The sequence below is a fragment of the Podarcis cretensis genome, assembly GCF_951804945.1.
Source record: "Podarcis cretensis genome assembly, chromosome: 1".
NCBI lineage: Eukaryota > Metazoa > Chordata > Lepidosauria > Squamata > Lacertidae > Podarcis > Podarcis cretensis.
Genome location: NC_137170.1, coordinates 61,009,438 through 61,024,538, shown reverse-complemented (window position 1 = coordinate 61,024,538; position 15,101 = coordinate 61,009,438). Strand labels below are relative to the sequence as shown.

The 15,101-nt window shown below is 42.3% G+C and overlaps 1 protein-coding gene across 1 annotated transcript in view; it reads left to right on the top strand.

The window, feature by feature from the left end:
* The first annotated feature begins 1,621 nt into the window (after positions 1–1,621).
* NADSYN1 (NAD synthetase 1) overlaps positions 1,622–15,101 on the top strand; it is a 30,850-nt gene continuing 17,370 nt past the window's right edge. Inside the window, exons 1-11 of the mRNA XM_079966977.1 lie at positions 1,622–1,926; positions 3,829–3,889; positions 4,800–4,916; positions 7,246–7,299; positions 7,583–7,672; positions 8,980–9,031; positions 10,602–10,690; positions 12,104–12,221; positions 14,067–14,198; positions 14,619–14,693; positions 14,885–15,009. Coding sequence (XP_079823103.1) covers positions 1,695–1,926; positions 3,829–3,889; positions 4,800–4,916; positions 7,246–7,299; positions 7,583–7,672; positions 8,980–9,031; positions 10,602–10,690; positions 12,104–12,221; positions 14,067–14,198; positions 14,619–14,693; positions 14,885–15,009 — 1,145 coding nt within the window. The 5' untranslated portion in view covers positions 1,622–1,694. The remainder of the gene's footprint in view (positions 1,927–3,828; positions 3,890–4,799; positions 4,917–7,245; positions 7,300–7,582; positions 7,673–8,979; positions 9,032–10,601; positions 10,691–12,103; positions 12,222–14,066; positions 14,199–14,618; positions 14,694–14,884; positions 15,010–15,101) is intronic.

Here is a 15,101-nt window from a genome sequence, read left to right as displayed (position 1 = left end):
CGGGTTAAGTACTTAATTCGTTCTGGAGGTCTGTACTTAACCTGAAACTGTTCTTAACCTGAAGCACCACTTTAGCTAATGGGGCCTCCTGCTGCTGCCACGCCGCCGGTGCACGATTTCTGTTCTCATCCTGAAGCAAAGTTCTTAACCTGAAGCATTATTTCTGGGTTAGCGGAGTCTGTAACCTGAAGCGTATGTAACCCGAGGTACCACTGTACTTCCAAGATGAGAGGCAGCATGGGTGTAGCCATGGGGGACAGGGAGGGGCAGTTGCCTCCCCAAATCAATAAATGTCAATAAAAATACATGGCTAACTGAGGTTCTCCCCCCCCCCAAAGGCCTACACCCCACTAACAAAAACCCTGGCTACACCCATGAGAGGCAGTATAATTGCTGTGATTCACAAGTTGGGCTGCTGTGTTCATGCCTTGACTTGCATGTTAACTGGGTCTTTTCCCCTTACATGGGCTCTATAGTTATAACTTCTACATCACAAACATAAATTCAACAGGTTAATTTTTGCTCTTTCCTTGTCTTTCAGTGTGAGACGGCATAACGCCAGCTCTGGAAGCAGCTGTTCTACATCTATAGAAGAAAATATGGGGAAGATGAGCATAACAGTCTGGGGGATTTGGGCTAAGGTTAACTTGAGTCATGGTCATCCCAAAACTGCTTTCAGTCCCAAGAAAAAAAGGCCACATAAAATGGGGAATTCTTAGTAAAGGAGAACATATGTGACTATTTTTGCACTATCACAGCAGCCCCAGAACATATAAATTAGAGAACACTGCTTTTAGTCAGATTTGTCTCCTTTTAAGAACTACCAAGGAACATCCATGCAGGAGAAGAAGTTGCACAAGGAGCAAGCCTCAGTGGACACAGTTGTAATTACTTCCATGTAAACGTAGGATTGCACTGTTTTAATATTGTGTTTTAGTAATTTAGAATAACAGCAGCCCTCCAGAGGAATGCAGCTATGTTATATTATGTTTTCCATATTTCAGATACAGGCTGTGGTTGTTAAACGCCTTACAACTTTATAATAATGGCTTTATAATTGTGGCTTGCTCACTCGTTTGTTGAAATTGTTTTCCGAGACCAAGACAGACGAACGCCAACCAACCATGATGCAACATAAGACACTACTAAAACCATTACACAGGATATGCAGATATTTCAAGCACACTCATTTTGCTAAGGGCATTTAATTGAACCGAAATCTCGCATAATCATGCTTAAAACAGTACAGATGCAGAAAGAGACCCCCCCGGGGGGGGGAAGCCAAAACAAACCCTAGACCTGAAATCGCAGCAAAAAAAAAAGCCAATCTGGTTTAAATGGCCCCCTCCATCAACCTCGTAAACATTCTCTCCACCCGACCCACCAATCTAGCGCCCTACAGGATACAGACGCGAGTTCAGCTGAACATAAAGACTCCGTTCATTTATTTACACGGGAACCGCATTACCGTTCTCAACCATTTCTGGCCGTGCGGGGAGAAAACTGAAATACCAAAGGAAGCCGGGGGGGGGGCGCGAACGCGTTACTAATGGCGTCGCGTCGCTCTACCCTCTCTCATCTCCGTGGTGAGAGCCCTATGCTTGGCGCTGGGATAACGAGAGTGGGAGGTTTAGTTCCATTTTCGAATCCCTTCCTACCTCTATGATTTATCCCGGAAGTGCCCCGCGGGGCTTATGTGTGGATTCTCTCGCTCGGCCCCCCCGGAAGCGAAAGGGTCCGCTTTTGCTCTGAGCTGGGGCTGTCGCTGTGTGTTGTTTACAGCCGACCTACTGTCGCCAAAGGGCTCCCGGGAGAAGCGAAGCCTCAGGCACCGAAGCACCATGGGCAGGAAGGTGACTGTGGCCACCTGCGCCTTGAATCAATGGGCGCTGGATTTTGATGGCAACTTGGAAAGGATATTGAGAAGTAAGGCAAAGCAAAGAACGCTGGTGTTTCTTGGGTGCGGGGAGGGGGCGCGCGCGCGCGTGTGCATATATACGCATGCAGTGATTCTTCAACTTCATTGGACTGGTCATGTGCGGATGCCTGATTATCCTCTTCCAAAGCAACTCTATTCCAAACTTAAAAATGGAAAGCGTAATGCTGGTGGTCAACAAAAGAGGTTCAAAGACTGTCTCAAGGCAAATTTTAAACAATGTAGTATAAACACCAACAATTGGGAAACACTAGCTTGCGAGCGCTCCAATTGGAGAACAGCCTTTACCAAAGATGTAACTCTGCAATGAATACCTTCCAACTCTGCAATGAATACCTAACTCTATGAAAGGCCGGCTCTTCTCTTTACTCTGTGGTTGTGGTGGAGTTAGCTTGCCCTGTGCCCCACAGCAGCACAACAATAAATTATGCAAGTGGTAATAAATTATAATAAATTATGCAATGAGATGAAATAACAAATGCAATGAAATAATAAATTATGCAATGAGATGTTTCAGACACAGATGCTCTTGTTCAGGGTGCCATGCAGATTTTCCCCTTCCAGGATTCTGTTTCTTTTCTCTTTTTTTCAATTATATTTTATTAAGTTTCAACATTTTTAGTATATACAATCAAAACACATTTTCATCTTTTCTCCCACCCCATTTTCCATGGAGTTGTTCTTTCTCCCCTTCTTCTGCACCCTATCTTCTATCTGTTAAATCATAATCACAATATTATAATGAATTACTTCCGTTGTTCGTAACTCAAATCCTGCTCAAGACTTACCAGGCTTCTTTGTTGCACCTCTTACAGTGGCTCTGTAAGGCATGAAGCTGGTATGAGTCTCCAATAGCTGAGATTAAGATCCATGATTCAATTTCCTGTCTCTTTAAATGCCAGAGAAATGGGATACCTAGTGATAATTCTTCATCATGTTGTCGAATTGGGCCCTGCATATTTGATTGGCTCAGCTGGATTTTTTTTTTAAATTGAAACACTGCTGTTTTTTGTTTGCAAACTCCAGTTATGGCAGAATTGGTTAGCGTTTGTTCCAGAGGCAGGACTACTGTGATCTCCAGCTGGCTAGCCCAGCACAGACTGGTTCAAGTGGCAATTTTAAGCAGTTCTGTTTTTCTAGAAAAAGAGATGCCGGAACTCACCATGGACGCCTCCCTTGTTCTCTTATAACAGCAATGGTACCCACCTGAGAGGTGCTGGAACTGAATTCCAGCGAGTTCCGGCTGAAAAAAGCCCTGGTTCTAAGGATAATGTTGCTGGAAAGCAACAGCAGGAAAAGGCTGTTGTGGTCAAGTTCTGTTTGTAGGCTTCTTGCAGGCATTTGGTTGGTGACTGGGGAACAGGATGCTGGACTAGCTAATCCTTCGGTCTGATCCAGAAGGACATTTCTTATAATTTGTAAAGCTTGTATGTTCTGTGTAAGCTGTAAGAGAGCTCTGTGCATAGTTATTGCTCTGTGATAGCCATTTCATGCACCTGTGTTCTCCACTGATTGCAGTTAAAACCGTTCTGTGAATCTGAGTTGTACATAGGGCAGTAAGTACCCCATTGGAAAAAGAAAATATTCTGTACCAAGAAAAACTGATGCTGATGACAATTTGCATGTAGCACGTCCTCTCAGTTATTGAATCCTTGATAGTCTCCGGTTTTTGAGATTTCAAAATGGAGTGCTCACGTATGGAGTGCTCCCATAAGGGCTGGGAATTTGCTTTAAAAAACCCGAGATTCTGAGGAGGCTGTATTGAGGCATCACATGCTGCCAGTTTTTGTGCTCTACTGAGTCGTATCATTCATGTTGCTATACTTGAAGATGTAGGATTCTTCCCTTCCATGAGATTGCCAAAGATTAATAATTATAATTTGATATTCTAGGTATTGAAATTGCTAAACAGAAAGGAGCAAGATACCGGCTTGGGCCAGAACTTGAAATTTGGTGAGAATTGCTTAACCATTTCATATATTTTATTACCCTGCTGAAAAGACATGTAGTCCTTTTGCAGGGAAAAAGAGAAATATGATTTTCCTAATCCTCCATAACCTTGGGGAGTAAGGATATCAAGTATGTTAGAAATATGTCAAAGTAAATGTAACTGAAATGTTTCTGTACATAGCTATAGCTATTGTAATCATACTTAAGTAAAATATTATTTTGCATTGCTTCTGGAAATTGTTCAGATACAGTGCTGTGCAAACTTAGCAAGGGTGGCATCCAGAGCAGTCGACTAGTCACCAGAATCACACTCCACCCTCTTGTTCCTGTCTTTAGATGGGAGAAGGGAAAGCCAGTTTTCATCTGCTCACCTCTTCAGACAGGTGATCAGCACTTTTAAAGGTGACAGTGTTAACACACACTGCCATGCTTACTGGTTTTTTAGTTGGGGTATGTAATGTTTGAAACATTTATCCTTAAAAGATTAATTGTCCTCAACACTTCTCTTCTACCTTCTGAAATAATGTGCAAATTTGTTTCTGTCCATTTGTGGAGCAAAGGGGGGGTTGTAGTTGGAGGGGAAAGAGAGCCATCTCATTCATGCCAATAGCATAACCAGTAGCAGATTTGATCGTGGACAGCAGAAGGATGGAATAGAGATTTTAATACAAAAAGGAAATAATTCTGTATCCTACATACTTATTTCTTTAATGTCAATTACCACTGGAGTAATATAAATGTAGTTAATAATATACTCTTGGTTCAAATGGTTGCTTCACATTAATTGGTACAATTAATGTACAATTGCCTATAATGAAGGGGTTCTGCTTTAGGTAATTTCTCTTGCGAAAGCTCATAATTTCCTTCTTGGTATGAAAATGTGTTTGTTGATATGATTCTTGTTTTCATGCAGTGGATATGGCTGCTCTGATCATTACTATGAGTCTGATACACTTCTACATTCATTTCAAGTTCTGGCCAAACTTTTGGAATCTCCTGTTACTCAAGACATAATCTGTGATGTTGGAATGTAAGTTACCTTGTAATTACAATGTACGTACATTAGCTTGAGATCCATGGTTTGATTATTTATTGGCTTTATACCCCATCTTTCCTCCGAAGGAGCCCAGGGTAGCAAACACATCCACATTTGTTTTTAAAAACGGATTCTAAAACAGGAAAAACATTCTAACAACAGTTTCAGTTAAAAATACCTAAAAACAGTTACAATATGCTAGTACTAACCCTTTGAATTGGGCCTGGTAGCTCACTGGCAGCCAGTGGAGTGTTTTCAGGATCGGTGACAGATGTTCCCATTGGGCTGCCTCAATTACCAAACTAGCAGCCACATTTTGTACTAGTTGCAGCCTCTGCACCATCTTCAAATGCAGCCCCCATTACAGTAGTCCAAGCAGAACACTAGAACGTGGACAACTGAGGTCAGGCTGCCCTGGTCCAGGAATGACTGTAGCTAGTGACCCAGCCAAAGCTGAGCATATGCTCTGCTCGTCACAAATGTGTACTCTATGTGTAGCATTCCTAGCCACATGCGTGTCCTGTTTTGCTATGCAGCACAACCTCTCAATTATTTTCTGTGACCTCATTTCCTCCATGCTATTCTGTGAACAGAAAAAGAAGTAATAATATATTGGGAGCAGAACTTCATAACTGGTTTGGAGTTAGGGGTGAGCAGTGAAATGACCAGGTTTGCTGAAAATACCAGATTCTTTAGGGTGGTAGAATAAAAAGGGGTTGCGTGGAGCTGTACAAAGATCTCTCCAAACTCTGTGAATGGGTGTTAAAATGTCAAATGTGGTTCATTGTAAGCAAAGGATGCACGTGGGGGCTAAAGAACAACAACCCTCAATTGTTCTGACTTCACACATGCCCTAACGGGTTGGTAACATTGCAGAAGCAAAATATTGGGGTTGTGGTAGATAGCTCAGTGAAAATGTTGACCTGGTTTGCTGCTCCTGTGGGGGGGGGGAACAAACAAATTATGTGGTAGGCATCACTAGCAAAGGGATTGGGACTGAAACCAGCAACTTGATTATGCTTTTATATGAAAGTATGATATTGTGGCCAATTTTATCCCAGTGAGTGATGAAATCATTGCCTTGAAAGTGTATGGGTCTTGTAAAGAAGGAAGCTAAGGACAATTTTGACTTGTTATTATTAACTCTTAACAACGTAGCAGTACATGATGCTATTTTCATTTCATTCATACTTTTGCAAGCACGTGGAGGGGGCAGCCCTTGCACGACTAGTCTTGATTAAAAGCTGGCAATATACTTCATCTTCTTTAACTTGGTTCTGTTCTTCACTGGATGCAGGCTTCTCATATCTCTTTAGACTTTTTATTTTTCATGACCTTGTTTCCACATTCCACTCTCTTTTTGCAGCTGTTTCCTTCAAAGTACACGCTGTTCTTATCTCCTGGTCTTCCTGTTCCGGCTGGTTTTTTGACAACTCCAGCAGTTTTTGGTAGTACTAGACTTCTAACCCCTTTAGCCTTGTTAAAGGGGGAAAAATACATGTTCACCCATCTGTGCCGTATTTCATTCCATTATTTTATATGTTTGTTTCATAACAGTATGACCCTCATTTGAAGTACTGGGTTGTATTCAATGTAGTGCTGAGGTTCTGTCAATGCAAGGATTTTCCTTTTGTGGCTGAACCTTCTCTCCTCCTGTCGCACACCATCTAAATCTGTTCCAGGGGTTCCCCCAACCCTTCAGAGCGGATTTAGGGATGGAGAGGGGGAATGAGGGGGAATTCCCACCATGTTGGTAGGAATCCTTGTGCTGGCTTCCCCTAGTGCAGTTAGTTAAATATGGCCCATTGTGTACACTTCTGGTCACTACACTTCAGCGGAGATGTTGTTGAGCTGGAAAAGGTGCAGAACAGGATAGCCAAAATGATGAAGGGGCTGGAGCAACTCCCCTATGAGGAAAGGTGAAGCCATTAGGGGTTTTTTTTTCTTCAAAAAAAAGGTAAAGTGATTAACAGAGATTCCTCTTCTCCAGTACTGAGCACATTTGTACAAGCTCAGTCATATATAAATGAAGTGGGATCTGCAGAAGGCTAGAATCTAGTTTTGCCTTGCCTAGATGATGGGCATGCAATGGGGACGCCTTCAGCACTGAATTGGCTGTTTCTGGCAAGGTGGGGTGATAATAGGAAGAGTGACAACAGTGAGAAATATTTCTGGTGTGTGCTAGAACTGAGACGTTTTGAGTGCATCAGAGTCTAGGTGTGTGAAAGATATTCAAAATTCCATTATTTTGTTCAGGTCCTCTCATATACATATATATGTGAATGTCATCTCTTGATTACACTGATTTTTATTATTTCTGCAGGCCTGTTATGCACCGAAATGTTCGCTACAATTGCAGAGTGATCTTCTTAAACAAGTACGTGACTGTTTTCCAAAGTACTCTTCGTCTCTTTTTCAGAATGTGCCTCTCTGGGATACTCTGTGTGCTTGTGTTTAGGTGTAGATTTAATCCCCATTTTTAAAGTGGAAAAACTAATGCTTAGGCCTAAGTATATGTTTGATTGTTCTCTGTTGAAATAAGCAGATTTCAAAATACCTTAACTTTGGCTGGGTTGCAGTAAAAGAACATTTCTCAAGGGCCTTGTTTTCATTTTGTTGCGCTGCATGTCCTCATGGTAGCTTTATTTGTTTTATTCAAGGAAAATACTTCTGATACGACCAAAGATGGCACTGGCAAATACAGGAAACTACCGGGAGATGCGATGGTTCACTCCTTGGAGTAGATCACGGCAAGTTCCTATACTTCATTGTGATAGGCATTCTAGAGAATTGGGTTGCTCCTTGACGTATATCATGCCAAACCTCTGTTAGAAGATCTTTTAGGAGGCTTTGTTGTGTGGCTTGTCTTAAACATTTTTTAAAAAATCATTGCCAGAACTGCACCCATGCTGACATTGCATCCTGGTATAATACTTTGTCATGAGCACCATGTGGCATGCTAGCCATGCATGGCAGCTCGCCAAGGCTGTGTTTGTCCTTTGCATGGGACTGCAAAGCCAGGAGGGTTGTCCTCTCGGGCTGTAAAGCTGCCCTTGGGGCTGCCCCTGAAACTGACCCAGAAACTCCAGCGGGTGCAGAATGCCATGGCAAAACTCCTTATGGGGTCCCCGCTGCGGTATCACATTCACCCGGTGCTATACCAGCTGCACTGGCTCCCAGTGGAGTACAGGATCAAGTTTAAGGTGCTGGTTTTAACCTTTAAAGCCCTATACGGCCTAGGACCCTCATTCCTATGGCACCGCCTCTTCTGGTATGCCCCATGGAGGACCTTATGGTCTGCTAACAACAACACCTTGAAGATCCCGGGCCCCAGGGAAATTAGACTGGCCTCGACTAGAGCCAGGGCCTTGGCCTGGTGGAACACTCTCCGACAAGAGATCAGGGCCCTGCAGGATTTGACATCTTTCCGCAGGGCCTGCAAGACGGAGCTGTTCTGCCAGGCCTTTGGGCAGGATGCAGTTTGACTTACTTTCCTTTGTATAAAACAAGCCCAAAGGAGGCCCCCAAACGGCTCACAGGTCCTTGTATGATCAGTGGAAACAGTTGGTCCTGGCAAGTATTAGCCACTCTCAATTGCACCCTGATATTTGCCACCTGCCCAGATTTTAACTTGTCTGAATTAATTTTAAGATGGATTTTAATTAATTGATTTCTGTTTTTATGCTTATTGTGTTGTTTTTATGATGTTAGCCGCTCTGAGCTCAGCCTCAGCTGGGGAGGGCGGGATACAAATAAAAATTTATTATTAATATAATATAATCATTATTAAAGTTGCATTTGACTTTTAAAATTATTATTATTTGTTGAATTTGCATACCACCCTATACCCATAGATCTCAGGCTTGGTAGGTTGCAAGTTGTGCAGGCCTCATTTATGAAAAGCTTCTGCTTTAACTTGATTTTTTTTTTTTTTAATCCCTCTTTGGTCGCAGAGTTTTAGCTGAAGAGGTTTGGCAGTGTGTTAAAATTTAGTATATTGAAAAGTGTGTTTAAGTGCTTATTTGTCGCATAATTTCCCCCCATACCCTTCCTTTAGGCACGTGGAAGAGTATTTTCCTCCCAGGATGATACAAAATATAACAGTTCAGGTACAATGCTTTGATACATATGGGGGGTAGCAGTATAATAATAATAAAATCCACCACCTTTGACTGTCGACCATGGCTAGATCTAGTCACGTCAAAGAAGCAATTCAATTAAACGCATTGTGGCGCTGTGGGTAAAAGCCTCAGCGCCTAGGGCTTGCCGATCAAAAGGTCAGCAGTTCGAATCCCCGCGGCGGGGTGCGCTCCCGCTGCTCGGTCCCAGCGCCTGCCAACCTAGCAGTTCGAAAACACCCCCGGGTGCAAGTAGATAAATAGGGACCGCTTACTGGCGGGAAGGTAAACGGCGTTTCCGTGTGCGGCTCTGGCTCTGGCGCTGGCCACGTGACCCGGAAGTGTCTCCGGACAGCGCTGGCCCTCGGCCTCTTGAGTGAAATGGGCGCACAACCCCAGAGTCTGTCAAGACTGGCCCATACGGGCAGGGGTACCTTTACCTTTACCTAAACTTCAGTTCTGTTGGCGAAAAATGGGACTCCACAGCGCCATCTGGTGTTATAATGCATATAAAGCGCTTTATCTTTACAAATGTTGCCGAGTCCCAAGGTTTAGATACTAGCAGTTTGATGTTACAGGTGCTAACTGGTGATTTTTGTTCTCCTTTCCATGTTCTTATATTTGGAATATAAATAAATTCAAAAACTAAAGTTGATTGAAAACTCATGTATTATTATTGTTAATGGGACATGCATAGCTTTGCACTTCGAATTTTCCTGATTAAATGTTACCTCAGTATTTATACACTGTATTCTCTTGCCAAAAAGGCAGTTTCTGCAGTGTACAAATTTAAAATTAAGGATCATCTAAAACAAGCCATAGGACCTTTTGGGGACCATGGGCACGTTTGCAAATCAGGTGAATTGTTTTGGGTGCCACACCATATCCTATTCTGGCTAGATTCTGCAGGAAGAGGGGACCCTAAGGGTAACAGCGAAGGCCTCTGTGGTTGTCATGTTGGCAACTGTCATTTAATTCCATTAGCCTTAAAACAACGGTTATGTTAGCATAGCCCTTAACCATAGGTATTACTCATCCGGATTCACTTCCAAACCAGGGTTTGAAGCAAGTTTAAATTATCTGATTTAAACTAAAACCTTGCTTAACATTAAAAGTTAACACTGGACTGATTGCAGAGAAGGGCTGGAAACCCAGTGAGGAGGCATTGTGAAACCCCATAGCCTACTTGTGATACCCTTTACCTTCGTTAAAGGATCAGAAACATGCCTTTCAGAAGCACAGTTTCCAGAGCTTAATTTCCTGACATGTTTTGTAGCTGAGAGCTACTGTGCCCAATATTACATCTTGTGACTTGGATTATAATTGGCCATCCCTGTGTTATGGTACAGTATGTTCCAACTAAAAAAATATAAATGACGTAAACACTAGTTTCATAACCTTTTTGAGAGGTGTTTTTATTAGGGTATTGTGAGTCAAATTGCATACGATAAATGCCTTTATCACAGCTTTAGATGGATAATTTTGTATGTTGGTCAATCACTGGGTCGTGGATTATTTTTTCCTCTTCCAATGGCCCATCCTCACTCCTTGCTTGTCTTAGGAAAGTGTCCCATTTGGTGATGCAGTTCTGGCAACTTTAGATACCTGCATAGGAAGTGAAATCTGTGAAGAACTGTGGACACCAGTCAGGTAAGAGAGGTGAATTAAGGTTTGGAGAGGATTCCCAAAACTGCTAAAATAAATCAAATCCAAATCAATTTTGCAGTAAACATTGAAGACCCCTTCACCCCCCCCCCTCTCTGGAACATTCTAGAGAACAAATCAGGTTAATCAATAAGATGGCAATATGGAGAACTTCAGCTTTCATTGTAGATAGTTCTGTATCCACAAATGTCCTTAAATTGTTTATTGCTTGTTTTATACACTGAATACAGTGGTACCTCGGTTTTTTAACTTAATCCGTTCCAGAAGTCTGTTCTTAAACCAAAGCCGTTCTTAAACCGAGGCGCTCTTTCCCTAATGAGGCCTCCTGCCGCCGGTGCCCTTCCACCATTCGGATTCCATTCTTAGACTGAGGTAAAGTTCGCAAACCAGGACACTACCTCTGGTTTAGCGGAGTTCATAAACCGAATAGTTCGTAAACAGGGCTGTTCTTAAACCGATGTACCACTGTATTTAGTAATTGCACGTGGGGGTGGGGGCGGTTGAGCTTTTCTAATTTGAGGAAATAAATGTTCATATCCAAAGTCACTGATCATAAATACCAAACTTAAACCATAATAATAGAAAGAATTATGGTAGTAACGATAACTTTGTATGCATAAAAAGAAATCTGATAACAAGCATCAGTAAATCATTAAATCAGAGGGTATCTATGATTCATGTAGCTTGAGGTGCTCATAGACTATGCCCATGTTTTTACCAGAGCTTCAGTTTACATTTCATATTTGCACAATAGTTTTTCTTAATTACTTTATAAGGTAAGCATGGGCTTGGCATTCGTAAATTGACTTTTCTAAAGTCAATATATGGAGCTCAGTCATCCATAAACATTTGATTCAGTGTAAAGCAGGCATAGGCAAACTCCTGCCCTCCAGATGTTTAGGACTACAATTCCCATCATCCCTGCCCACTGGTCCTGTTAGCTATGGGTGATGGGAATTGTAGTCCCAAACATCTGGAGGGCCGGAGTTTGCCTAAACCTGGTGTAAAGCTACAAGGCATGTGGGATGTTGCACACTGGCTGCAGTGTTCTAGATTGGTGGCACTATCTCATACATTGGACTCAACAAGAGGCACTCTTACCAAAGAGTGGGCAACACTCATATAGATGAGGGTTTCCAAATGATGACTTCATCCGCCTTGCTGCGTACTCTACTCATGCAGTAAAGCTGTAAGTGGCATTTTCTGTATGGGTATATAAGTTGTATCTGAACATCTGTTCCCTAGAAGAGCACTTTGGTGGGAGCGAAACTGCATTTTCCATGCAGTCAAACAGCAAGCTGTTGCTGCGCTAAATTTTGATCCAGTAGCACAATGCAAATTTTGGATCGCACACAGCTGCAAGCTTTTCACTTAATTTGTGGTTCCTCAATTTCATAGTCCTCACATTGAAATGGGAATTGATGGAGTGGAGATCTTCACAAATTCTTCAGCGAGTCACCATGTATTGCGAAAAGCTAATACCCGAGTGGAATTGGTAAATTTTGCAACAGCAAAGGTAGGTCAAATATCCCCACATTTTACCTGATTTTTCATTAAATGGTGTGTGTGACATTGATATCTAATCAATATAATTCAAGGTGGCAAATGTAGTGTTGCCCAAAAGTCTCTGTTCCCAGAGTCAGACTTCCTTGGGGCCAGCAAGGCTGCTTCAGCATCTATCTTCAGATCATAATCTGTAAAGCGTAGTCATGTTGAATTATCCTTTATAACCTGGGATTGATTTTAGTGCTTGTGAAAGGAAAGAAATCCCTGGCCATGGTAGTTACCTTTAAGCCAGCGTTGGCCAAACTTGGCCCTCCAGCTGTTTTGGGACTACAACTCCCATCATCACTAGCTAACAGGACCAGTGGTCAGGGATGATGGGAATTGTAGTCCCCAAACAGCTGGAGGGCCAAGTTTGGCCATCACTGCTTTAAGCAGATGATCAGTTTTTGGAACCCTGACAAGGGAACACAGGATAAATTTCCACAAAAAAACTGATTACTTAATATCCTCCTTCAGTATGGATTCTCTTGTAAACTGAGATACTCTGCAGTGGCCAGAAGTTATTTTTCTGATCACAGCAATTTGGCAAAGTTTCTCTCTTGATCATGGAAATGAGCTATGGTTCTTTGAAAAGTATCTGTATTTGATTTCTGGCTCCCACAACCTCCCTGACTTCTTTACATAATTCTGTAACCAGGAGCAGATTGTGTGGGGAGAAGTAAGTGGCTGGGTTTTGTGGGTGAAAGCAAAATACTAGGCCTTTTCGCTTTCATATTTGCAGAGCTGGTATTGTGAAAGAACTTCCCACTGCTTGTTAACTTGCTGTGGCATGGGTGGCCCCAGTTGTTTGTAAGGACTTGTTGGGAACTGCCTTGCCTTTACGCTGATGCTCCTATTAAACATATTGGAGCTAGACTACTAGACAAGGCAGGACTACCCTTAAAGACAGTCTGAAGATGCTAGTGTAGAATGCAGCCACCAGAGTACTGACAGGCACTTCTGTGCAATTTCATAGAACATCTACTTTGTGCAATATGCGCTGGCTGCCTCTGTGTTACCAGGCTCAGTTCAGGGTGTTAACTCTTAACGCTCTGAATGACTCTAGGCCTAGGTATCTGACAGAGCACTTCTCCCCATATCAGCCAGCCCAAGCTCCGAGATATGGGACAGGGACTCCTGCTTGTGGTCTCACCAGTACATTTAGCTTGCTGTGCAGGGATCTTAGAGTAGGTCGTTCTTTATAGTGGTGCTCCAGCTGCAGAGCTCCGTGCCCTGGAGGCATAGGTGGCCACAACCCTGATAGAGATTGTAAAACTTGGTGAAGACTTGCTTGTCTTCTCTAGCTTCTGGAGTTGTGGTTAGATTGTTTTGAGCATGCCTTGAGTCTGCCTGGTATTATACTACTGGTGTGTGTGTGGGAGGGGGGCTTTGTTATTGATCAGGCATAGGCAAACTCTGGCCCTCCAGATGTTTGGGACTACAATTCCCATCATCCCTAGCTAACAGGACCAGTGGTCAGAGATGATGAGAATTGTAGTCCCAAACATCTGGAGGGCCGGAGTTTGCCTATGCCTGTAATTGATGCTTTAATGTTTATGTTTTAATTGTGTTCTGTGAATTTTTAAGAATATGGCTTTGTTTGCTGTTATGGGAATTACTTTGAGGGCACTTGTTGATGAAGCATTCTTCATCAAAATGTGGCTTCCCATAAGTTGCTCGCAGCAGCTCTCTAAAAGTAGAATGGAAAGCATTTTTTTTTGCTATGTTATTTAAAAGGTTAATGTTATTGTGGCAGTTAGTGACATATAGGCTGAATTGTCTTTTTAATAATATGTGTGTGCATGCTTTTTTTTAGAATGGTGGGATATATGTCATGGCTAACCAGAAAGGCTGTGATGGAGATCGTCTGTATTATGATGGCTGTGCTATGATCTCTATGAATGGAGACACTGTTGCTCAAGGACTTCAGTTTTCTCTGGATGATGTGGTAATGCATTCATTTATTCAATAATTTTTAATGTGCTAATGTATCATACAAATACCTCACAGTGGTTTTCATCAGTATAAAACAAAACAAAACAAAACAATAAAACCATAAAGAAACAAGTTAATAACAAACTTCAGTTGTGGAAGATGTACTGCACTCTTAATTGCCTGCATAGGCCTGGTGGACTACAAAAGTTTTCAGTAGGTGTTTAAATGCTGGCACAGAAGGTGCCCACTTCTAGGAATTGTGCTTGAGAGTGCTGCAAAATATTCTTAAAAGTGTGAGTGCATAATGGGAGCTTTATTTACTACATAGTATGTTAGAAATTCTTATGCCTTTAGTATAAATGAGAAAACACATCAGAATAGGTTCTGTAAACTCAGTACCTTATTACAGGTTGATATCACTGTCGTTTTTTAGGAAGTGTTGACTGCCACACTGGACTTGGAAGATGTCAGAAGTTACAGGGCGGAAATATCCTCTCGAAACTTAGCAGTAAGAATTTCTTATATGTGATTCCCCTCCCCACAAGGTGTTTGTTAGGTTAGAAACTACAGCCAATGTGAGCTAAAACTGAAGCATCCAGACAGATACTGTATTCCAGAACATAAGAAAACAGCCTGCTTTTCTACAGGTAAAATGCCTCCCTTTTCTGAACCTTCTCTTTTTCCGTTTTAATTGAGCAGGGAAGCAGAGTGACTCCTTACCATAGAATAAAAGTAAATTTTGCCCTGTCATGTTTTGATGACGTATGTACACCTGTGAGCGAGCCAATCCAGTGGAGGTATCATAGTCCTGAGGAAGAGATCAGGTAGGCAAAATTAGGAAGAAGCCTGTCTCCTTGTATAACATCTCCCTGTCTGATGCAAACAGAGCAGAGATGGACCACACCACTCCACTTTT